The sequence below is a fragment of the Puma concolor genome, chromosome A1 (assembly GCF_028749965.1).
Source record: "Puma concolor isolate L17-30 chromosome A1, mPumCon1.1.hap2, whole genome shotgun sequence".
NCBI lineage: Eukaryota > Metazoa > Chordata > Mammalia > Carnivora > Felidae > Puma > Puma concolor.
Window position 1 is genome coordinate 171,268,609 of NC_141667.1, and position 26,059 is coordinate 171,294,667.

The 26,059-nt window shown below is 43.8% G+C and overlaps 2 protein-coding genes across 6 annotated transcripts in view; one reads left to right on the forward strand and one right to left on the reverse strand.

Moving 5' to 3' along the window:
- Nucleotides 1-3,083, reverse strand: part of UBAC2 (UBA domain containing 2) — a 258,006-nt gene extending 254,923 nt beyond the window's left edge. Inside the window, exon 1 of the mRNA XM_086709047.1 lies at nt 1,868-3,083. The gene's annotated coding sequence lies outside the window, so the exon portion shown is untranslated. The remainder of the gene's footprint in view (nt 1-1,867) is intronic.
- Nucleotides 3,084-3,202: 119 nt separating this feature from the next.
- Nucleotides 3,203-26,059, forward strand: part of DOCK9 (dedicator of cytokinesis 9) — a 291,472-nt gene continuing 268,615 nt past the window's right edge. For 3 of the 5 annotated variants that reach the window (XM_086708961.1, XM_086708930.1, XM_086708996.1), the window contains exon 1: nt 3,300-3,663. In XM_086708961.1, coding sequence (XP_086565087.1) covers nt 3,535-3,663 — 129 coding nt within the window. In that variant the 5' untranslated portion in view covers nt 3,300-3,534. Of the gene's footprint in view, nt 3,664-26,059 lie in introns of all 5 variants that reach the window. The other 2 variants (XM_086708890.1, XM_086709006.1) reach the window with 2 other exon arrangements.

Genomic DNA, 26,059 nt, shown 5'->3' on the forward strand with positions numbered 1-26,059 from the left:
AGTATGACCTCCCTCTTTTTTTTTTTAGTAGGCTTTACACCCAACGTGGGGCTCAAACCCAAGACCCTGGGATCAAGAGTCCCATGCTCTTACCAACTGTGCCAGGCAGGCACCCCCAGTATGACCTCATTTTAACTTGATGCCATCCACAAAGATCCTATTTGCAAATTAAGGTCACATTCACAGGTACCAGTGTTAGGACTCCAATATGTCTTTTTAGGGGACACAATTCAACGCGTAACAGAAGGAACAAGTTTCTGCTCAAACTTAAACATGAGAAATGTCCCATTTGTTAATGACACACTTCATCAGGAAATAACGGCTCAGCTCTGGGTTGCTGGGAAAATCGATATTCCTAGCTCACATGTTCCATGCCTCCTTCTCTATTAGAACCGGCACTTGAAGGGCACTTGGCTGGCTCAGTGAGTAGAGCATGAGTCTCTTGATATTGGGCTTGTGAGTTTGAGCCCCAGGTTGGGTGTAGAGATTACTTAAAAATAAAATCTTAAAAAAAAAAAAAAAGAATTTGCACTTGATTAGACATTGTCAGTGACTACTGTCAGCACCTTACACATCATCCTCTGTTTCCTAAATGAAAATCTGCCTGTTCTAGAATCTACTGAATTAGTAAGCAAGCAAAGAATTCAGAACTGATATACACATGGATGAAATTAGGAGAAGGTTTGGGGAACTCCTCACTTTCTGGACATGTTCTTTTCTTTTTTTCTTTAAAAAATTTTTAAAACATTTATTTATTTTTGAGACGGAGCATGAGTAGGGGAGGAGCAGAGTGAGAGGGAGACACAGAATCTGAAGCAGGCTCCAGGCTCCCAGCTGTCAGCACAGAGCCCCTTGTGGGTCTGGAAATCACAAACTGTGAGATCATAACCTAAGCCAAAGTTGGACGCTTAACCGACTGAGCCACCCAGGCACCCCTGTTCTTTTCTTTATTTATATGTCTCTTAAAACAAAAAGGGGAAGAAAGAAAAAAAAGAAAACCCCATAACCTTGCATGCTTTTTTTTTTTTTTTTTTTTTTTTTAACATTTATTTATTATTGAGAGAGAGAGAGGCAGAGCGTGAGCAGGGGAGGGGCAGAGTGAGAGGGAGACACAGAATCTGAAGCAGATTCCAGGCTCTGGGCTGACAGCTCAGAGCCTGATGTGGGGCTGGAACCCACAAACCGCGAGATCATGACCTGAGGAGAAGTCTGACGCCGAACCGACAGAGCCACCCAGGCGCCCCCTTTTGCTGTTTTTAATAAACAAAAATATGATCTGTTTGCCTTCTTCGGAAGTAGAAATGGTCTAGAGAGCCAAGGTAACATAGTGGGGTAAAGGTTTGTGCTGTCTGGGACTACTTCAGGAGTCAGAAGCCGAAAGGGAAATCTTAATTTAGGATTCTCAGACTAGCATCTAATAGTTTAGGTAAGAATAGAGCTGACATACCCCAGTGTAGACCAGACGATGTGCACGCTCATACAGAACAGCACAAGTTTCCCCCAAGGGCTGGAAGATACGGGCCTGCATCTACCCGAGTTTGTTGGGGTCACCCAGTTCTACTCTTGGAACAGGAGAGGACTGGGAAATGTCTAGGCTATTCCCTTATTTCGCGGAGGAGGAAATGGGTTAGTGTGTAATTGTTTTTGTTATCACACATGACTTGTTTTGTGTATCTTTCAGCCTGTTAGGCTCACTCAAGTGCCACATCCTGCATTCCAACCTCCTAGGAAAACAATCCAATTCAGCAAGCTTCTATTGGGCGCTAACTGCATGCCTAACCTCCAGTTTTATTATATGCTAGACCCGCCCATTAAGTCCTGAACGGTGGTGTTTTGCTTTCTGCACGAGATTGCTAGTTTTTCCTACCGCTTTAAGATTCCGATGTAGGCCAGTGTTTGGCTTTCTGGTGGGGTGGGACGCAATGGGCAGCCTCCTTCGTCGCGAAGACGGCGAGGGGATTAGGACGCCTCCAGGCACTTAGGCTTGAGCGCCGGCGGCGATTCCTCCCGAGGCCTGTTCCAAGCTACCACCTCGCGCTGCGGAATCCGACCCGGCAGGTAAGGAGCTGTCCATCAGCAGGCAATGGGCGTGGCCTGAAAAGACCGGCCAATCAGAGGGGCCGCCCTTAAGCTGGGCTCCCCGCCGCGGGAACCCGCCCAAACCCAAACCACTGAGCATGCGCTCTGGGCCCAGCGCAAATTCCCTCCTCCCTGGGCGCCCTCTCTCCGGCGGGGTCAGAGTTAGGCTGCTCGGGATTTCCTCAGAGAAGAGGGAAAAAGGAGACACGGCGGTGGGGGCCTTTAGGGACGAGAAAGTGGGAAAGCCTGTGAGAGGAAGCTCCTCAGATCTATGGCTGTCGCTAGCAGCCGCCAGCTCCTGGGTCTCGTGGGGCTAGCAGGCCGGCGCTTCTGGGTTTCCCGGGCTCCGCGCCTCGCGTTCCCGTCCGGCCGCGGAAGGGCGGCAGGAACGCTTGTGGTGTCACTTCAGCCTCTTGCAGGTTATAGTCCTCAGTTTACACAAGAGATAGGCCAGCCTCAGAAGTTTTGATCCCGCCCAAGGTGACGCAGCAGGTCGCCGTTGCGGGGCCGGGGTCTGCGGGACTCGCAGCGGCTGTACCGGCCTGCGCCGCCCCTCACCCGGGGACGCTCCCTTCGGTTCACAGAGGCTCCTCGCCGTTCGCACCACGCTTCTGGGGGCGGAATGGTGGTTTTAGGCCGAGAAGCGCCAATGCGAGTGCGTGTGGCGCTCCAGGCGGGGTCCCAGACAGGGCGCTCCCTCCGGGCCCGCACGACCGCTTTTCTGTCCAACGGCCCTGTGCTCTCTAGGTGCAGCATAAAGCCCACCTTCTTGAGACCCCAGAGGCCCCCGGCCCACAGGGGGCGTGGTGCCACGGAGCCCGCACCCTGCCGCTGACCGCAGGGTCCCATTAGACAGGCGCTGGTTTCGGGAACTCGGTCCCGCTCCAGCCCCAGATTGTGCGCCCAGTCGGCGGCGTGCGCGGCCCTCACCTCGGGTCTTCGGACGTGCGGCCCGAGAAGCGCAGGCGCCCCCACCTGTCCCGCAGCCCAGCGTCCCGCCACCTCGCTCCCGCCGTGCGGCGCCTACCGGGCCGACCTGCCGGGCCCGCCGTCCCGCCGCGCCGGCCCCTCCTCCGTCCGCCCCGCCCCGCCCCGCGCCGCGCCGGACACCCCGCCCCGAGGAGGCGGCCCGGCAAGCGGCCGCCGAGGGAGGCTGGTGGCATGGGGGAACCGCCGCCGCCGCCGCCACACTCACGGTCGCGCCTAGCGAGCCCGGGCGTTGCTCTGAGCGCGGGGAACCGCGGACGCCTGGGGGGGCGCCTCGGGGCGTGACACGGTGCGGAGGGCGCGGCCCCGGTTGCCCCGCCAGGACGAGCGGCGAACGGCAGGGGGAGCGGGCGGGCGGCAGCGCCGGGAGCTGCCTGCGGGCCAGGCCCGGCGCCCAAGGCGCACCTGGCGGCGGCGCGGCCGGGCCGGACCGCGGGAGCAGGCGCGGCGGCGGCAGAGGCGGCGAGGATGTCGCAGCCGCCGCTGCTCTCTGCCTCGGCGGAGACTCGGAAGTTCACCCGGGCGCTGAGTAAGCCGGGCACGGCGGCCGAGCTGCGGCAGAGCGTGTCGGAGGTGGTGCGCGGCTCGGTGCTCCTGGTGAGTGCGGGACCACAGATGGTGGGAGGCGGGCGGGCGGCCACCTCCTCCACGCTCCTCTAAGTCGGTCGGGCCCAGGCCGAGCTGCCCGACTCAGCTAGGACCGCAGGATTAAGAGGTGATGGATGCTGCACAGGGGAGAAGGGAAGGTCCCGGAGGGGCAGCAACTTCCACATCCCCACCCTGAGTCCGGGGTTCCTCTCCCCACTACTGCTGCCTCTTCCCTCCTGGGAATTTCCTGCGAGTGAGATCGCCATCTCCCTCAACTAGTCCCCTCCCACCCCGAAGTTTACCTCCTTCTGCCAAATGGGGCTTTACTCTCCTTTGCCCCCGTTTCTCCCGCAGTCCCCTGCTCTTCCGGTATTCAGGAGGGGCTTGACACCTGTGGCCTGGAGGGACGCAGGGGAGTGGAGGTGGGGGCTTCCTTTTTCAGTCCAAAACCCTGGGTAAGAGGTGGCCCTGCGTACCCTTTGGGTGGGCTGAGCTCCAGAAGGGAAGCGGTTCCGCCCCCTCCCCTTAAGCCGGCTTCCTGAGGTTTGGCCTCCTCTTCGGAAGGGTTAGGGGGCGTGATAGAAACCCTTGGTAATTTCAGCACTGGTGCAAATTACTATGGAGTTTGGGGATTTGAAGCAAGCGAAGCAATGAGGTCCAAGATTAATCGGGTTGTAGCAGAACATCTTTAAAGAATAGGCCTCTGGGTGTAGGATGATGAAGTTTTAAATCGACTTCTCCACAGCCAGGGCTGGTCCTGCTATATTTGGAAACGCAGTACATCCAGATCACTCAGATGGCTCGGGAGAGGAGCGACTTTTGATGGCAGCATGTTCTCTGGGGCAGCTGGAAACTTTTAGCTGCTCCTTGCATCGTCGTTGGCATTTGTTTTCTGGAAAGGGGCTTGTTTGTGGGCGGGTGACTCGTGTTTGTTGGAACGATGCGGGAAGATGGGCCTTGGAAGTGATTGTCTGTGCTTTGTGGCCCTCTTTGTGGGGTATTGTCCAGTGGAGTGGAGGTCCCTTGACACAGGAGCTGGGGCATCTTTCTGGTGGCAGATAGATGCCCTTCCTGGGCAGACACAGGATGACATGAATGACGTTTGTGGAGATTGGAGATGAAACTTTGCTGATTTCCATGTCCAGCTTGCTTAGTTTGATTCTTCTCTCAGTTGACAGCTCTGCCAGATCACCCCAGATTCCTCAAACTCCAACCAGTCCGTCCGTAATAAAATAGGGATTTTATTTTGCTTTTCTACTGCACTTGATCAGTGGGTGGTAAGAGTAGAGTAGGAGTTGGGAATAGACTAGAACCTGGCTTCTCCTCCATAACCCAAACTGACTTCTCTTCCTTTCGTCTAAGGAGGACTTCCTGCATCCTCTTGATTTTTGCCATTGTATGTGTGTTAAGGATAAAGCCTGCAACATCTGTGGCGTCTTTTCTCTTCTCACGTGAAATTTAGTTCTTTGAACCGGGAGCCACTGCCCTCAGCAGGGATTTGAGGCAAAAGAAGAGTAAGTAAAACATGACTGTGCCATGATTTCCAAAGTTCTGGCAGACTTGAACTGAAGAGGAGGTTCTAGTTTAATGACCATCAGGTTGAGCACAGAAGTGCCAATATAGGCACAACCTTGCAACAGACGTAGATGTGCAACATTCCTTGAGTATCTGCCCTTCCCACTGGAGGATGGCCTACTGATAGTGACCTGGTAGTGTCCATTCCCATGTCTGACACACTTCCGTGGTACCTCACGACACTTTACTGGTACATCTGTTTTCCCTGGCACCCTCCGGCACGGACCGTCAGATGCCTGGCTGGTGTCTCAACTCTTAGTGTCCTCTGTGGGTGGTCACTTGTATGATGAAACAAATACAAATTGCAGGAAAGCTGGTGTCCTCGCTGGGGCATTTGAGGGGCCCCCAAGCTGAATGGGAAGTGCATTGCAGTGGTTCTGCATTGCAGAAGGAGGAATTGGAGACAGTTTATAGATCCTAAAAATAACCCATTAACCTCACTCTTTTCACCTCCTCCCAGGCAGTCTGCTACCACCTTCTTCTTCATGCTCCCCAGTGTCCATCAGGAAGCCACAGTAGGTGCTCCTGCCACATAAGTTCTGGTCTGGCTTTGGTCTAGGAGGACATAAGGAGGTGCCCCTAATCCTTGCAGGAGGCAGAACAGCAACCAAGCCACGGTTTGGAGTCCCATAGTCTAATGATCCATGCTTAGATGGAAGTATTACTCTGCTCTGCCTTTTTTTTTTTTTTTAAATGTTTTTATTTTTGAGAAAGCACAAGCTGGGGAGGAGCAGAGACAGCGGGACAGAGAGGATCTGAAGCCAGCTCTGTGCTGACAGCAGCGAGCCCCATGTGGGGCTTGAACTCACAAACCGTGAGATCATGACCTGAGCCGAAGTCGGACATTCAACCAGTTCAGCCCCCCAGGCACCCCTCTTTTTTTTTTTTTTAATGTTTTATTTATTTTTGAGAAAGTGCAAGTGGGAGAGAGGCAGAGAGAGAGGGACAGAGGATTGCTCTGTCTTTGACAACTTGGGTCAGTGCTAACACAATGCCTACAGCATAGTAAATGCTCAATAAATACTCTTAACTAGCTGACTAATAAAGCAATTTTGCAGGTGGGGTAAGATTAGTTAAAAATGTGCTAGGAGAACTGGACAGCAGCATGCAGAAGAATGAAACTAGACCACTTTCTTACACCATTCACAAAAATAAACTCAAAATGGGTAAAGGACCTGAATATGAGACAGGAAACCATCAAAACCCTAGAGGAGAAAGCAGGAAAAAACCTCTCTGACCTCAGCCTCAGCATTTCTTACTTGACACATCCCCAAGGGCAAGGGAATTAAAAGCAAAAATGAACTATTGGGACCTCATGAAGATAAAAATGAAGGGAATATGGATATAACTAGTTCTTCCCTTGCTTCTAGTACTGGTGAGTGGCTGGTAGTGAGATCAGAAACAACAAAATTAATAGTTTAGTGGGTACTAAAGGCTGCTGTTTAAAAACAAGCTTTAAAATGTGAAAGTGAGACGTGCTCATAAGTTTTTCATTGTTTGATAGCTTCATTTTTCATAGGCTCAGGTTTGCGGGCCTTTAAAAATGATTTTGTATTAATTCAAAGAGCTTGAAAATAAGCATACAAAAAAGTGGAGAGAATAGTATAATGAACCCTCATAGTCTACCACACAGATTCAATAATTATCAAGATTTTACCTAACTTTGCTTCAACTGTCCATTTTTTATTTTGTGTATGTGTGTATGTTTGTGAATTCCGGATCTCTTGTCCTTTCTCCCCATACTCCTAGTACGTATTGTTAAAAATAAGGGTATTTTGTATGGAAGTATAATGCCATCATGCCATCAACATAATGCCATCAACAGTAATTGTTGATATACTCTTCAGGTTTCCCAGATTGCTTAAAATACATCTTTGATAGGTAGTTTGTTCTAATCAGGATTTAAATAAGGTTTGCAGACCTTTTCAAATGTGGTTAGCTCTTTCTTTTTTCGTTTTTCTTTCTTTCTTTCTTTCTTTTTTTTAAGGTAGGTTCCACACCCAATGTGGGGCTTGAACTCATGACCCTGAGATCACGAGTCACATTCTCTACTGAGTCAGCCAGCTGCTCTGGTTCTCTCTTTCATGAGGCTTAGAATTATGGTAGTGAGGACCCTATCTGGGGTTAGGAGTCCTGGGTTTTAATCCTAAAGGCTTAGTAGTTTAGACCATGGGCTCTGGAGGCAGAGCATGTGGTTTGTAAGTCAAGCTCTGCCCCTTACCAGCTGGGCAGTCTTAGGCATATAACTTAAACTTGCTGTGCCTCAGTTTCCTTATCTGTGGAGTAGAGATAATAACCGTACTTATTTTTTTAGGGTTGGTTAGGAGGATTAAATGAGTAACATAGAGAAAGCTCTTTGACAATGCCTGGCATATATTTGACCAATCACTTAAGTTACGCTGTGCTGTTGTGTAACTTATCTGAACTTTAGGGCTCCATTATATTAAATGAGGTGCTATACTAGGTTGTTCCTAGAGGCTCTTTCCTTATCAACAGGCTTGAATTCTAAGTTGCTTTTTATGATTAGTAGATGTATTGCTAATAATCGTCTTGGTTGTGGGAAAAGTAATTTATGAGTTTGGCTAATGAAGGAAGAGTCCTCACAATTCCAGAATTAGTTTTCCATGATTTAGAATAGTTGGGAGGGCAGGGCAGTACATTCAAAATATATGCAAGCTCAGAAGAAAACCTTCCCCGAGACAGGCTGAGTTGTGATTGCTTTTGGAGCTCCTGAAAGCATTTTACCTTGCTTGAGTCTTTCAGATTTATTAAAGATAGCATCATAATGGCCTAGATCTAACGGACTGTATCACCCAAGGCCTAAAAATATCCTTTCTCTGAAAGATTTGTGTAAATATTGTGACGTGGGCCTTTGTGTGGGTTTACCAGGTATATGAACTTGGGTATTGATGCCTGCCTGGGTCACCTGGCTGCCAACTTCCTTATTGATCTTATCTCTGTATGTTCAGCTTCAAACTCTCCTTCCATGTCAAGCCCCTGCCAGTGATACTATTCCATGCCCTTCATCCAGCAGTATGAAATGAAATGAAACCGAGTCAGGTCACTAAATTTTCCTTTGTGTTACTGGCAGAGGATGGACAGAAGGTGTGGGCTGATTCTCTCCTGGAATATGTGCTTGAGGCCTTCCTCACCCTCTTAGGTCAGTCAGCTCAAGGTTCCAGTATTATCTGAGGTAACGTGAGACCCGAGTGGTGGTGTTCTTTGAAATCCTCGGGTAAGGTAAAACCTCATTTTGGCTGTAATTTCAAATCAGATATGTTAGTAAATCGGCAACTGAACTGGCCTGAGCATCACCTCACTGTCTTTCTGCACCCTCTGGTGGAGTCCTAACAAACAGAAATGTCCCCAAACACAGGAAGTAGGGTGGAGGCCCATCTCTAAGTAGATAATCAACAACAGGTTCTATTTCTTTGGTTTCTAGTCCATTTGAATATTAGGAGACAGGAGGGCATTAGTAATGCCTTGAGTTTGAAAAGGGAGGGAAGGAATTGTAAAACTTTCTCCACGTGGATTGAGGGCCTTCTCTGTGCTAGGACTGTTTACTGACTGGTGGAGATACGCTGCTGTGTTAGAGCGAGCCTTTGCCCTGAGGGTTTATGATCTAAACAGGTGGACAGGTCAGTAGTCTACAGAAAGGTGGATCACAGTACAAGGGAGCACATTTAAAAGGTCAAATGGTTGGTTCAGCGCATAGAGGAAGATGAGATGGCAGAACTGGTGCACGTGGGAAAGTGTTCTGAGGAACTAAACAGGACCTGGAAGAGGCAGAGATAAGGGGGACTTTTTTCCTAGAAAAGAATGAGAGATTGAACAAATGCTTGGAATGCCCGGCTAGGCCAAGAAGGAGCAAGCAGCAGCTTAGACAAAGAGCGACAAGTTTTAGGAGGAAGGGGGAGAAATTTTGAGAGGTACGTTTGCTAATTTGGAGAACAATTTCAATGATTGGCTGAGAGTACATCACAAAATATATATACATTTTTTCCCTTGTCTCTTTGAAACCTATTTAGGTTTATTTTATTTTAATTTATTTATTTTTGAGGGAGAGTGAGAAGGTGAGCAGGGGAAAGGTAGACAGAGAAGAAGACAGAGAATCCCAAGCAGGCTCCGCACTGTTAGTGCAGAGCCCAGTGCAGGGCTCGAACTCACAAACTGTGAGATCATGACCTGAGCTGAAATCAAAAGTAGGACGCTCAACCGACCGTGCCACCCAGGCGTCCCTGAATATATGCTTCTTAGAGACATCTTTTCCTAAGTGTCACCTTGGGGGTAAATAATGTGATGGTTTTATGTCATGCCCAAGGACAGGGAGAAAGGTCTGTGGCATGAAGAGAAAACCCAGAAATAGGACTCAGTGTGTGTAATCATTTAGGGTATCATGGGAGGAGTAGTCAAATGTGGTGAGTGCGCTCCATTCAGTAAATGGTGTTGCAAAGAAACAGTGTTGGGGCCCTCCCTTTTATACTAAAATAAATTATAACTAAATCTAAGAGTTGCATGTGAAATAAATAAAAGAAGCAGCATAAAACATCGATGAATAATCACGTAAGGGTGGAGAGGGATTTTTAAAGCATTAAAGTAAAGGGAAAAACCAGTTTTGTCTGCGTTTATGAACTGAGCTGTGGCTTTGCCACTGGTGAGCTGAGGCCTTGGAGTAGGTTACTTCACCTAAGCCTCAGTTTGCTCATCTGAGAGTTATCTTAGTTTTTAAAATAAAGATCAAATAAGGTATTCAAATCACTTAATATGTTTAACAGAAGTAAGGTCATGTTATGTTAATAAAGTAAGAAGTAAGGTCATGTTATCTTGACTAAATATATCCGCATCCAGCATTTATTGAGCACTTACTATGTCCTAGGATATATGTTAGAGCTTTACATGTGGGAGGGTGAGTCACAAGGTGACCCGGCTGTAAGTGGAGGGCCTGGGTCTTGAACCTGGGCACTGTGGCTTCAAACCATGTGTTCCTAACCACTCTGCCTATTGCTTCCCATGTGAACCCTCAAACCTCTGTTCTATGTGTAACAAGTACTATAAATTTAAAAGTCAGTAAGCTGCCTCCGACTTGATTTCAGCTCAGGTCATGATCCCAGGGTCACGGGATCGAGCCCCATGTCAGGCTCTGCACTGAATGTGGAGCCTGCTTAGGATTCTCTCTCACTTCCCTCTGTCTCTCTCTCCTGCTCTCACTCTTTCTCTTTCTAAGAAAAATCCATGCTGTCCATATAGAGACGCCCAAAATATAAAGAAAATAAAAGTTTTGCGCTCTCTCTCTCTCTCTCTCTCTCCCTAAAATAAAATGAAAAAGAAATTTTTTTTAAAGGAGTGCCTGGGTGGCTCAGTCAGTTGAGTATCCCACTCTTGATTTTCATTCAGGCCATCATCCAGGGTCGTGGGATCAAGCCCCGGGTTGGGCTCTGCACTGAGTGTGGAGTCTGCTTAAGATTCCCTCTCTCTGCCCACCTCCCCAAATAAATAAAACAAAATAAAATAAAAAGTCATAAGCTTAGAAACACTAAACACTTTATTTATCTATATCCATATCTAATAGTATTACGTTTTTAAAAATATATTGAGAGTTCTTTAAATCAATTACAAAAAGAAAAACACTACAGTAGAAAAATAGGAAAGGACATTAATACGCAATTTCTCAAAGAAAGGAGTATAATTAGCCAATAAGGAGCAGACAAAAATGTTCAACCTTGCTAATAACTAGAGAAACATTAATCAAAACAAGATGCCATTTTTGCCTGATAAATTTGCAAATTTGCCAAGATAGAAAAGACATTTGCAAGGATGGGTGAACTCCTGTTTGCAGGACTACCCTGTCCCCAACTCCAGGGACTCTCATTTGCATAGCATTTAGTGAGAATTGTGCCTCCTGGATTTTATGACATGATGAATGGTATAATCTTTTTGCATTTGGGCTTCATATCAAGAACTTTAACACACTCCCTTTTTTTGGTCCAATACTTATAACTGTGGGAATTTCTCCTGAGGATCAACCTGAAATGTGCATTTAAGTTCAGTGTCTGAAGTCACATTGCTGACTGCTCAGGGCAGAAAATGTAAAATACCGACCAACTGCAAACTATCGAAAGATCTTGACAGTAATCTAAATAAGTTGTGGAATGTGGAATATTTATGATACCATTATGTTTTGTTTTAGAAGAATATTGTTGAGAAAATTTTTCCATTGCATCACTGGAAGGCAGGGAGGCTTGTGTTTAAGTTCAGGGGCTTGGGCCTGGCTGTTTGGGTTCTAGTACCTCTTTGCTACTAAGCATGGTGTAACCTTGGATTGCGCCCTTGAAGTCTGACTTGTCCTTGGTGTGGGGTGGCCTCTCAACTTGTTGGTCTGCAGCATTTGATGCCGTTCAGCCCCCCTCCTTCCCCTTCTCTGGTTCTCTTCCATGCTCCAGCCTTCACTCTGTCCCCTTGCTACCCAGACACCTGGGGGCATTCCTGACGGGTCCCTTCTCCACCATTGGCTCATGGCATTTAATCTCTGCTCTTTACTCTGAAGGGAGCTCTCCACCTTCACTTGGACTTCTGAATCTTTATCTCAGTTTCCCCAGCTTAGACCTGCTTGTCCATGTGTACTTGGACCTGTCTGACATGTGTACTTGGCTGTCCTACCAGTCCCTTATGTTCAGCATCTGTGAAACATAATGCCACTTTTCATCCCAAACCAGCCATCCTCTTTGCGTTCTTTTCCTTAGCAATAGGCATTATTGTCATGGCCACCGACTTTGAAATCTCTCATTCCTCCTTTATCTCTTCTTTTCATCTCCTTTTGCCTTCCTCTTTCCGTCATCACTGCATCCATTATGTCCTATTTCTGCTTCTGTGTGGGCGAATGACTCTCAAACCTTAGTGGCTCAGAAGGGTTTTTTTTCCCTCCCAGTGCTGCCTGTCTGTTGAGGATGGCTGGGGCCATGTTATCCACATCCTGGGACCTGGGTTGGGGACAGCCACCATCTTGAATATGGTGTGTCCTTGTTGGGGGGAAAGAGTGTGGGGACTCCCTCATAGACTCTTACTCTTCCACACACTTTTGCTTCCGGTCCATTGGCCACACCTAGCTCCAAGAGCTGGGAAGTCCATTCTTATCTATGTGCCTGGAAGGAGAGCTAAGATCTTTGGTGGGCTGCACTCCTGACTGCTGTGACCTATCGTCCCCTTCCCTCTGTCTCCTGCCCTTCCCTTGGTCCCCGCCATAGTCCCTCCTATCTGGTCTCCTTGCTGCCTTTCTTCCTCTATCCTTAAGGCTTTAATTCTGAATCCTTAACACAACAGTGCTTCCCACTGCCCTTGGAATAGGAGCTTGGACTGTAAGGTGCTCTCCTTGTCAGGCACCACTCTGCCGTTGCTCCCTGGCTCGGCTTTAACGTTCTCCGGATGCCAGGCTCTCTCATACCCCAGGACCTTGGCAGGAGTGCTTACCTCTGCCTGGGATAATAATCACCTCTTGCCTCTTTCCTCATCTGCCAGGCCACTCCCCTAGGTTTCTGGAACTGTACTTACATGCCCTTGCCTCACAGAGGCCTTGCCTACCCACCCAAACCTGAACAGGCCTTGCCTGTTCTTTTCCTCTGTTCCGCTTAGCACAATTTAGATATTTATTTGTGTGTACATTTGTTTAATGTCTGTTTCCCTCACTGAACTGTTTGTTGACCACAGTTTCTCCAGGGCCTGGCAGATAGCGGGGCTTCGACCAATATTTTACGTGTGAATAAATGAATCCTGAAGACTACATCTTACGCTTTCAGTTTTTCATCTTTTTTTTTTTTTTGATTCCCCCTTGCCCTTAATCTCACTCCCCTGTACCCATTTCTATTTACTTCATTCTAGCCCATCTCCCTCTGCCAGATTAATTTTCCTAATGCTCAGTTCCGTTATGTCATTAATTTTTCATTGCCACCTGACAGATTTGGTTATCTTCTCGCACGTAAGAATATCACTTTGGAGTGGCCCTGTGTTTTAGTTTAGAAAAAAACTGGTCAGGTTGTCAATAAATCTGCATGATCTCTGCATAGTTTTTGAAAGCAGCCACACATTTTGGTACAAATAAGATTAATTTTCTTTTTTAGGACCATTTGTCTTCACCAACTCTTTAGAGCTTCAGTGTATAAAATAACACACTGATCTAATTCTTGTATTAGCTATTTATTAGCTAACTGATCTGAAAACAAAACAAAATAAAACAAAAATACAACCAATAAAAACCACTGGAAGTGCCTTCCATTCAGTTGAATCTGAGTCTTGCAAACCATGCAGAAGTACGTGGATGGTGAAGTTGTTTCTGTTTCTTTTACATCTCTGGCACTTTTTCTCTAACAGACTCCTTGAGTGCTTATCAGTGAATTGATAGCAAGGAAACATACTATCTGATCAGAACTCTAATGCCAAATGGTGTGTTTGAATCTCCCCGCCTCCTTTCTTTGAATTTGGCAGGGATAAATACCATGAAGATAGTACTTGGGTGTGTCTACTTTGGGAGGCAGGCTGGGCCAGTGCTTGTGTTAGAGACATGGCCATTTATTTATTATAGATTAACATTTATTGAATGTTAGCTAGATTCACTGAGAGTTAATCTGGAAGCTGATGTCCACAAACTACCTATGGTTTCCACTGACTACTTTATTCTCAAGTTTATTCTGAAACTTGTATGTTCTTAGTTTGAGATTCACATGCTCTATTTTCACACATTTCGTCTTGACAGAAAATACATGTTCTGTCGTGTGGCTATAGTAATGTTCTGTGGAAAGATGTTTACTGTACTAAGTTAAAAAAGAGATTATAAGCAGTCTATACAGAATGATTCACTGAAAAAAGTAGAGGTAGTATTTTGTCCATGAGAAAGGTTTATGACCTTACAGATGCTATGATAAACCATGCTCTTTTGTTTCAGGAATAAGTTAAATATCAGATGTTTAGTTCCTGAATTCTAGAACATAGAAAAGGTTGGTAGTATAACCAAGATGATGTTGATGGGGGATTGTTCTTTCTAGGGATGCAGTGGAATATAACAGATAAGAACTTGGGCTCTGGACATTCGAAACCCAAGCTCTGCTGAGAAGGCTCTTTACCCTGAGAATGGACACTATGACGGCACTTGTCTTGTAGATCTTTGTGATGATCAAGTGAGCACGTGCATGTAAAGTGCTTAGAGTAGGGTTTGGCACACAGTAAATACCCAGTAAGTACAAGCTTTTATTACTTATGAGAGCAACCTGTAAGAATATCATATGACCCTTAAAAGTGCCATTTAGGGAGAATTTATAACATGGAAAAATTACAATGTTGGGGGAAAAGAAGCAAAATACGGAAATATGTATGATCACAACTGTGTAAGAAATAGCCTGTGTTTAAGAAAAATGTTGGAAGGAAATACATGAAAAGTAGGCATATAGTTTGTTCTTTATATATTCTGTTTCCTAATTGCATTACTTTCACAAATGGATAGTAATAATCTATTAAGGAATACAAAACACAACGTAGGAGGAAAATTTTGGTGTTGCATATAAAATTAGGACTCTCTGAAAATTGCACGTGTATATCTTAGTGCTTAAACAAGTGTGTATCTTGATGTAAAATGTGCTCCTGAAGTGAGACAGACACTTGCATCTTGGTAGCAAAAAAACCTGTCAATCAGTTTAAGATCCTACATTAAATGCTCATAGAAGAAGGCCCATGTGAAATAGTGAAACTTTGCATTCGACAGTTTTATAAAATTCTTTCAAAAAACTGTCTTGCTTGAGCCTTCGGAAAATCCAGTCAGACAGGGATAGTTACTTTACTTCTGTTTTTTGATGAGGAAACTGAAGACAGGAGAAATCAAATGACTCACTTAAGGTCATCTGACTAATATTTAGCAGTTTTTCCATGGCAGGGATTGTCTAAATGATATAATTTGAGTTTCTTGGAAACTTTTTTTTTTAATGTTTATTTATTTTTGAGAGAGAGAGAGAGAGAGAGGGAGGGAGCATGAGTGGGGGAGGGGCAGAGGGAATGGGAGACAGAATCTGAAGCAGGCTCCAGGCTCTGAGCTGTCAGCACAGAGCCTGATGCAGGGCTTGAACCATGAACCGTGAGATCATGACCTGAGCTGAAGTTGGACTCTCAACCAACTGAGCCATCCAGGCGCCCCTGAAAACTTTTTTTAAATTTAAATTTAAAATTTTTAAAAGTAATCTCTATGCCCCACGTGGGGCTTGAACTCATGGTCCCAAGATCAAGAGTTGCATATTCTGACTGAGCCAGCCAGGTGCCCTGAGTATGTTAGAACTTTTAAATTGTTAACTTGAATCATTAAACACCTTTCAGGAAAGTACCATGAATTCTCTGGGTTGGGAGAAATTTGTGACATGGAAATGAAATCATATTGTTTTGGAGGTGAAAGTTATCTTTGAGGTCATCTGGTCCAGTTTCCTAATTTTACAGATGAAGAAGATTAAGATCTATCATGGTTAAGCGATTAGTCTGTGCTCATACAGCTAGTTAGTATTATAGACAAGAACAAAATTGAGTTTACTGACTCTGGGTCCAGTGTACTTTCCACTGATCACAGGAAATAATTGAGTTTACTCTGTTTACACTTGCATTTCATTGAATATCTTTACAGACCATGATAATCAGATTATATCAGACTATGATACATCCATTTGCACCATGGATCTTCTGCTTGTATATTTCATCAGTCTCAGGCCAGTTGGTAGGTGAAATTGACATTCATTTTTCTACAAGCCAAGAAAGGAGTTCTACATTTCTGTTAAGGAGTTAGGAAGAAAGAGAGAAGGAATTAAAAGGCAAGAATTACAAGATTAATCTAAAAAAGGTCTCAATAGAAACTTATTGAGGAATGAAGAATTAATTTAGTAGTCAAATAATGTTATTTAAGGGATAGAAAATCATGGTTTTATGTGTACTTTGGTTCAAATCTTATTTGGCTTGAGAAAAAGACTTTCCTGGGCCTATTAACCTAAAATTCTTTACTGTAGAATAAAGTCTGTTAATGTAGGTCATTTTACCTTTCAGGCTGCTTTGCCTTGGCTAAAATAAATATTCAGCTATAAATGGCATTTTGGTTCAAGTTGTATTATTACAGGAAAAGTTGCATTTTTAAAATTGTTCAGTGAATTTATTTAATCTGTCATTCTAACATATTGCTGTTTTCTTAAGTAGAAAGCAGAGTTCCTATGGTGAGAGCAGAGGTGCCATAATATTTATAGTATGTTAGACTCGTTTATAAACTATTATACTAGCTAGAATTTGCAGAATATTTAATCTTGTAGGTTACAATTTTTTTCCTCTGGCTTTTAATATATTCATTTAGCCATTTTGATTTTCTTTATTCTTTGAAGAAAAACTCAGAGAATGCTATTTTTTTTTCTAGAAGATTAGTAATAACTACTGTTATAGGATTCTTTTTTTTTTTTTTCCGAACAGAAGAATGCGTGTGCCTTACTGTCTTATCTGGAGGTAATTTTTTGAAAAACCAATTAACACATCAAGTTTTTAATGGAACATAAAACTTAAAACCGCTCAAAACTGAGAGAGGCAAAGATTGGTGACACAGCGTTAGTTTCTCCTGGAAGAGTTAATATATCCAGGCAAACTTTAGTAAACACATTGGTGTTGAGATTTCTGTACTGTGTAAGAGGAGGTGAGGGAGAAGAGGGATGATCAGTAGAAGATTATGGTTTCTTGAACTGGGGACAGTCACTTTTTATAAATTACATATCATGGTCTGGAGTTTCGAAGCTGGAAAGGAGGAGTGAAGATTATGGGCTCTGGATACCCCACAGGTTGGGTGGTGAGGATAGGCTCCTTTGGTAGACATTATAGAGAGCTCCATTTGAGGAAAGGAATTTCAGAATAGCTTCTAGAATTTGAGAGAATCGCAGCTGTCTTTTCCTGTGGCTTCATTTGTTAGAAATTGTCATAAAGAAGCCCAATTTCTGTTGTTGACAGTATGGAGTCTTGGTGTTTTGGACATCCTCCATTCTGGGAAATAAGTCCCAAACCAGCCCTACTCCATAATATCCCAGCATATTCCAGTGAGCAGTATACTACTTGTCAGGAGAACTGGGTTCTGCCTGTGACACTTACAACTTTGTATCCTGGCCTAGGGCCTGCATTGTGTCACCTGTACGGTAGGGGAGGCACTAACCAGCCCAGAATAGATTTAAGCTGATTCTTTCTGACCAGATCTTGAGGTTTGGAGCCTGGCCTGGTGCAGCCTGGAGCTCATTTCCATCCGCAGGGACCTTTGAGAAGGGAGGGGCAGAGGCCTGATGGAGCCCAGTCTTTTCTGTTCCAGGCTTCCCTGTCATCTTCCATATTATCAGGCTAGGGCATCTTGCCCTAGAGCCTCCTGAGGATTCACTGTCCGCTTGTTTATCTTTCAGTGAGGATCTTAGCAGATCTTGAGTCATTTTTGAGTTTTTAATGATGACATTAGCAGACAAAAATGCAGTGTTATTACAGTTTTTTAAGTTCTTACGCTTCAGTGTTCAGTATATCCCCAGTTATTATCTGTCGTTCATTTACTCAACAAACACTGAAGGATAAACATTTGATTAAGACACAGACCTTGTCTTCAAGAAGGGTGTTAGAGGGAAGGAGGAGCATAGATGAGACCCGGGGAGCTTTGGGGTTGGTATTCCCCTTTGGGAGTCCTCTGCCTCTTGGCTCTCTGGCTTTCTGCAAGGAAGAAGGAAGGCTGTGACTAGTGCAGATCAAATTTGCAGGAAGGTCTGAGACTCAAGTCAGCTTTTAGGGAAGTAGAAATATACCAGGACCTCCACATCTGTTACTCTGCTTCCGTGACACCCAGGAAACTTGAAGCTTGATGTACATGCTCGTGGCAGCGTGGTGGTAGACTGTTTCCTCATGAAGCTGTTGGGTGAGGGTGGAGGAAACTCACATCAGTGATAATGGTGCAGTGGGAATCGTGGGTTAGGGCTCAAAGGAGTGGGCTAGAGAGGTGGGAGGGAAGGCTCTTTGTTTTTCTGGTAATGCAGCTGTTAACCTTACAGAGAGTCCTAAAATTAAGATTTTTTAGCTATATATATGTGATTTACTTTGAGGCTAACTAGGGAAAATAGGGCATTTATGAGATTAATTTCTTTGGGCAGCTAGAATGTGTCTCCTAGGTGCAAAGACCCCAAACATGCAGGGATTTGGATCTTGATTATGTCCTTACTTAACCCCACAAATAGTGTGAAGTTTAATAACAGTATCATATTAGTATTTTAAACTTATATTAAATAATATGGTAGTATATTACAGTAGTTTGTTTTCAACTATCTAGTTGATAGTGCAAGAACTGTAAAGCCTCTCTTTTCTTCAGAACTGAAAATGAAACTAATTTTTGTGAAGCTCCAGATTAAAAATAATCTGAGTTGATTTTAAGAACTGTGCATGAAAAGAAAATTAAGTTTTTTATGCAAAATCGTTAGGATCTTTAGGCTCCATGGAACACAGATTTGCATGGCGCTGTTACCTGGGTTTTTACTGATTGTAAAAGATACTGAGTACTTAACATGGGGGTTTTTGGAAGCAAGGTGACATCCTGCTCATTGCAGTTAGGCTAATGATAGCATAAATAGTAAGGTACCGGTCACTATTTCAAGTGCAGAGAAACATCTGTTCATAAAGTACTAAAAATGGTTCTTATATGAAGGTGCATGCATTTGGTTTAGGGTTGGTTTTTGTTTGGTTTTATCTTAATTAATTACTTTGCTTCCTGCCATTAAGGATATGTGTGGATCATGTTAATAATACCCTGGGAAAAGAAATGAGCAAGTATTTGATTGACAGATAAATATGGATGCATATTTATATGTATATTGTAGATGCTTCCACATCTGTGTTTCCACGTATATCTGAATAGATAGATTTTTTTTTTTAATTTTTTTTTCAACGTTTTTTATTTATTTTTGGGACAGAGAGAGACAGAGCATGAACGGGGGAGGGGCAGAGAGAGAGGGAGACACAGAATCGGAAACAGGCTCCAGGCTCCGAGCCATCAGCCCAGAGCCTGACACGGGGCTCGAACTCACGGACCGCGAGATCGTGACCTGGCTGAAGTCGGACGCTTAACCGACTGCGCCACCCAGGCGCCCCTGAATAGATAGATTTTTAATCTCACATATGCACCAAATTAGTTGAGCACGTTTGTTGAGTCCTTACATGTGCCAACCACTGTCCTCAGTGATTTGCAGAACCAGGATGAGTAAGGCAGATCCTATCCTAAGGTGTTGACATACTAATAGGGGAGAGAAGATTGCAAAATAAGCTTTATGCACATTTAAATAGAAGATTGTATCATTGGAGAGTTATAAGTAAAGCCTTAAAGAGTCCTCAGGAAGGCGAGTACTCCTAGTCTAGGGAATCAGAAAAAGCTTAATGAAGGAGATGGCATTTTGAGCTGAAAGTAGACTTGAATTGTTGTAGATAGAGGGTCCTGCACAGGTGAAGGCTCCTGGAGAGGAAATCATGGGCTGTACCTGGGGAGCAGTGAGTAGTTAAGACTGGTGAAGTGTAGACAGAGTTAGGGATATATGGATCTGGGTTACGTGGGACGGTGTGGAGAAGGTGGACAAGGGCCAGGTCGTGGAGTATTGACTTTATTCTTTGTTTTGGGTTTTTGACCTGGAAGATGCCCTGATTAGAGTTTTGCTGCAGGAATATCGTGACTGTGTGGTTGGAGCGTAGAGGCTGGGACATGGATGGGCATGGGAGCAGAGTGCTGTGGTCTTAGATATTAGGAGACTTTTGCCATAATTTAGACAGGAAGTAATGAGGAGGGCATAAAGTAAAAAGGTGATGTGTAAAAGAAGTATTTTGGGATAAACTGGGTGGGTATTTGGACCTGATTAGATTAGGTTATTTATTTATTCAATAAATATTTACCAATAATCTTCTTCTGCCCCACACTAAGGTGAGCTTAGTGTTCCCTGGCTGGGTGAGATTGAGAAGCTGGAGGTATTAAATATAGCTTTAGGTTTCAGCCCTGGGAGACCATGAAAGTGGTGATGCAGAAATCTGAGAACACCCTCCTTTTTACTTGGGCCTTGAGGGGAGTGTAAATTTATCTGGTCTCCTGCTTTCAGATAAACCATTGCAGACAGATGAGAATCTCATCTCGCATTATAAACTACCACCAGAGAAAAGGATTAGCAGTGAGCTGTTAGTGGCCTTCATTTTTTAGAGTGTTTAGGGTAGAGCAGACAGCTTTAAAAACCATCTATCTAGCTAGTCCTCTTTAAAATACTCCGTCATGATCAGTGTGTGTTTAACCGTGGGCCCCCAACCAGCTGCCTTCTCTGCTATGGTCTGCAAGCCTGACATTCTGACTTCCTATCAGTTTTTTGGAACGAACTTTCCTGTCTCCCCTTTTCAGGGAAAAATTAAAGAAGCCTTTAAAAATGGTAGGATCATAATTATTTAGAGTCAAGATAGTCAGGTAATTAATTTTACCACTCTTTTTGTGCAGAGTTCTAAAGTTTACTTGTTTTAGGTAAGAGAAAATGTGGCTGCTTTCTACAAGAGGGCCCCAATTCAGTTTTGGAGGTGAGCTTCTCTAACATTTCTAAATACAAGCTAAGTCACGGCATGGATTGATAAATTATAGATGGAAAAGGGTTCTCAGTTTTCCTCTTCTTGCATTTCTTTCCTTCCTATGGCCATAGATCTCTTTTCTTTGAAATCCCATCTTCCTCTGATATCCAAATACTGTTATGTTACCTGGTTATTAGTCAATATGGTGAATGATAATACTAATTTTTTTTCACATCTCTCTGTTACTGTTTTCCCATTCAGATTCCCACTGTAGCCATCCCTTAGGAGAATGAGTACCTGTTGTTTTCTTCCTTCTACTTTCCAGAGAGTTTATCTGCTACTTCTATTTCTGTGACTCATTCCCATGTCTTTATTTTCAGCCTTGACCAAGAGATTTGTGAAGGTCAGAAGGAAGCCCATTGGTGAAGGCATATGATAAAAGAAAAAGGAGGAGGATACAAGGAGAATTTACTCTAAATGGAAGAAGATCTGCAGGTCTCAGTGGGGGGCTTCAGAATAGAGAAACACAGTAGGAAGCAAAAACGTGAAGGTGTTGAACCTCCGTTTCTTACTGTAAGGTAGTGCAGCTCAACGTGATACCCACAGACAGGGATTTGCCTGTGAATCGTTTATAGCTGACCTGTGATGAACTATATACAGAGGAGAATAAGGGTGTAGAAACTTTAACAATTTGACAGGCCAACTTTAAGTCTATTCACTCTAATAAAAAATTGGGACTTTTATTTTGTGTATCTTTTTTTTTTTTTTTCCTTTTTTTAAATTTCACTTAGTAGTTACTATTATTCTTTTGCATTTTATAAAAGTATTGGTCCCAGATAGGTTGGGGGAGGAAGGGCACCTTCACTGCGGGGAGTTTGAGAAGGCATGTTGTAGGTTGTGGAGATGGTAGTTGGGGAGGTTTTACTCCAAGTGCTTGGTTTGGGCAGTGGGAACGATGCGTGCACAGACCAGGAGCAGGTGGGATCTCATCTTAGTGCCTGAAGAAAAGGGGCATGACTGAGACAGAGTCTTGTGTGACTCTGGGGAGTTGTGGGTTGGAGGATGGTGTTTGGACACAGGGTGCCCACACTCGAGTGAGGCCCAGTCCCAGTGTTTAGTAGGAATGTGCATATCGCCCTGCTGGGGACTTTGAGGATGGTCAGGGGCTTCCTGCAGCCTGAGTAGGGGCTCAGACTGAGTGGGACCATCACCAGTAGTGTCATCTTTGGCTCACAGGACACGAATAGGGTTATGTCATCTTCTGTGCTCTTAGCTTGCTTTTCATCCTTTATCGGTCTCTGTTCTTTCCCACCTCGACTCTGCCTAGACAGACATATTGCACAAACCTTAATGTTGATTTTTCCCTGTTTACTGAACCTTTCTTTAAAATTCTTCTAACATGTGGGCATCTGGGTGGTTCAGTCAGTTAAGCATCGGACTTCAGCTCAGGTCGTGATCTCATAGTTCGTGGGTTCGAGCCCTGTGTCAGGCTCTGTGCTGACAGCTCAGAGCCTGGAGCTGCTTCAGATTCTGTGTCTCCTTCTCTCTGCCCCTCCCCCATTCACACTCTGCTCTCTTTCAGTAAAATAAACATTAAAAAAAAAATTAAAATTCTTCTAACATGAAGAGTGATTCCTTCTGTTGATATTTTTCCTGGACCACTTGTATTCAAAGCCATGCACCTTTCCATAGGCCTATTCTTAACAGTGTAACTTATCTGACAGTGGCTGTTTTTCCTTTCCTGTGAAAGGTGGTGTCATGATGAATGCCCTACACATATTAACACCAGCAAAGCAAATTCTGGGATCCTGGGATGGCAATTTTATAATTTTTTCTATCTTTTCCGCTTTGCTGGAAGCGACAGGATATTAAACCACCAAACTGGCGTGGTCCTCGGCTGCCTGCCAATGGAATATTTGGGGAAAGAATGGACCAGCTTTTGTTTCTCTTGCCTTCTGTGTAGCCTTGGGGTGGATTCTGAGGGGATGTTCCCCCCCGCCCCCCCCCAGAACTAACCCATTTGGTATTGAGAAAGCAGGAAAGCGAGTTTTCCTGTTACGAGCAGTGAACAAAAAGCAAGCAGCGGATGGAGATATCCTGTTGGAGAAGGCTTGGGGGAGAGAATGCAGACAAATGCACCTCATTCTTTCTGCGTCTTTAAGGAATCTGAGGGGATGGGAAGGAAATCAGTCACTGCGGGCCAAGTCAAATGCTTTTCTTTTTATTTATGGTGCTTAATAAGATGGTTATAAGTTTATGCTTTGTGATTTAAAAACTTGTCAGACACAGAGATCTATAGAACATGACAGATTAGAAAAATGAAACAATTATTCTGTTTCTCATGAGGTCATTCGAAGTTTGCCTGTAAGGGGTCAATGAACTGAAACTCTATCCAAGTTATATTTATTTTTAGGTTTAAAAATCACATGAAAAAGGCAAATTCTTAGGGCAAGTGGGTGGCTCAGTTGATTGAGTGTCCAACTCTTGATGTTGGTTTAGGTCATAAACATAGGGTTGTGGGATCAAGCCCTGTGTTGGGCTCTATGTTGAACGTTGAGCGTGCTTAGGATACTCTCTCTCTCTCTCTTTCTTTCTCTGTCTCCCCCCATCCCCCTCTTTCCCTCACTCACGTGCTCTTTCTCTCTCTCTCTCTCTCTCTCAAAACAAAACAAAAAACTCTAATTCTTCCAAATTAGATTTATAGGATGGTTTGTCATAACCTCCTAGGGAATCATTTGTTGGTTCTTTTTAAAAAGAACTAACTTTTGCCTCTCTTATTACAGGAGCAGTTCATGTTTATTATAGGAAAATTAGAAAACACCTATGGGCAACTGAATGGTACAGGAATGGGCTGGAAAGACTTAGACGTGGAAAATTAGAGCAGTGTGGCGAAGGAGAGAAAACCAGGGTTTTCTGGCAGCTGTGGGAGTGGAGACAGGGTCAGGGAAGATCCTCTTGAAAACTCTCCATGGAAGCTGTCTTGCCTGCATGCCACATGTTCACTGGTAACTTTTTACCTTTGAGGTTGGCCTTCCATTCTGCCATGGGTTTTAGACCTGATGATTTCCAAGTTTGTTTGGAGCTAGCAAACTGTGTAGTGGTCAGTTGAGAAGCTGGTCAACTCAGGGTATTTCATATCTTGTCAGTCAAGGAGAAGGAGTGCTGGGCAAGAAGGAAGTCTGAAGATAGATTTATATCAGTGAGTGAGTGGTGTGTGTGTGTGTGTGTGTGTGTGTTTGCGTGTGTGAGGGAGGGAGAGAGGATATCTTTGAGAGACTTGGTTGTAAGAGAGATAAAGAAAATATAAAAGAGAAGATACAGGAGAATACAACAATTTTTTTGAGGGGAAAAGAGGAAATGTACATTGGCTTCTGCCCTTTTGCATTATCTTCTTGACCTTCCCATTCCCTCCATGTTTTGCCATATTGACAAATGCTTAGGTGTTTTGTGGGATGACACTTCTCCCTTTTTCTCAGTAAACATTTACAGAGCAGCTATCAGTAGGTCATACTTTCAGTCCATTTTAGTTTATAAAGATAGTGTGAGAAATCCTTATAAGGCATAGGATTAAATTGTCTTGAGAAATCCTTATAAGGCATGGGATTAAATTGTTTTGAGAAATCTTTATAAGGCACGGGATTAAATTGTCTTGGGCTGGGGTGCCTGGGTGGCTCAGTCAGTTAAGTAGCTGACTTGATTTTTGCTCAGGTCATGGTCTCATGGTCTCATGGTTCATGGGATCGAGCTGTATGTAGGGCTCTGTGCTGACAGGATGGAGTCTGCTTGGTGTTCTCTCTCTGTCTCAAAATAAATAAACATTTAAACAGATAAATTGTCTTGGGCTTTTTTTTTTTAATCTGTGGAAACATGTTTAATATCAAATCTACTAGCTATTTTATTATAGGTAAGGCAGGATTAACATGTAAATGGAAGGTGTAGAAGCTTGGACTAGATAACACGTTGCTTTTGGTAGGTTCTGTAATAAATAGACATTGACTACTGTTACATAGTAGCCACTGGGCTAGAAGCTGGGAAAGAATTATAAATTGGACAGATATGGTGCTTGATCTCACAGACCTTCCCTGATCAGGAGATTAACAGGTAATCCGTTCCAACATAGTGGGATAGGAATTCTGAAAAGAAACATGTGGGATGTTCTGTGATGACATAGGAAAGATGCCTGTTCTGGACTAGAAGGAGTGACTAGACTGAGACCTGAATGATAAGAAGAAATGGGCCAGATAAAGGGAGATATTTTATTCTAACCTTAGGGAACAGTGTGTGCAAAGGCCTGGAGGCAAGAAAAAGCATGGAATCATCCAGGAGCTAAAAGCTGGTCAATATGACCAAAGCCTATTGTCCCAGATGAGGGTGATAAGAGAGAGCTCTGAAGAGGTAAGTTGGAGCCCAACACAAAGGGCCGTCTAAGGCATGTGTGAACTTAGGAATTCAACAAAGATTCAGGACATAAGATTAATATAGAAAAATCAATTGTGTTTGTCTACACTAGCAGTGAATAAACCAAAAATTAAATTAAGAAAGCAATTTCATTTTACAATAGCATGAAAAAGAATGAAATACTTGGAACTGAATTTAACAAAAAAATTGCAAGATTTGTCTACCAAAAAAATTGTTTAAAGAAAGAATACTAAATAAATGGAAGGACATCCAGTGTTCATAGATTGGAAGACTTATATTGTTAAGATGTCCAGTTCACAAATCTATCTACAGATTTAAAACAATTTCTGTCAAAATTCTAGCATCCTTTTTTGTGGGTATTGATAAGCTGATCCTAAAATTCATACGGAAATGCAAGGAACCCAGAATAGTGAAAATAATTTTGAAAAAAGAACAAAGTTGGAAGACTTACACTTGCTGCTTTTAAAACTTACTATAGAGCTACAGTAATCAAAATAGAGTGATTCTGGCATAGGATAGACATATATTTCAATGGACTAGAATTGAGAGTCCAGAAATAAATTGATACATTTATAGTACATTGATTTTCAACAAGAGTGCCAAGACCATTCAACGGATATAGAGCAGTGTTTTCAACATACAGTGCTGGGACAACTGCATATCTGTTGCAAAAGAATGAAGTTGGGTCCTAATGTCATGCCATATGTAAAAACTAACTTATGATTGATCATAGACTTAAATGTAAGATCTAAAACTATAAAACTCTTTGAAAAAGAACATACGTTATAAATCTTCATGACTTTGGATTAGGCATTAATTTCTT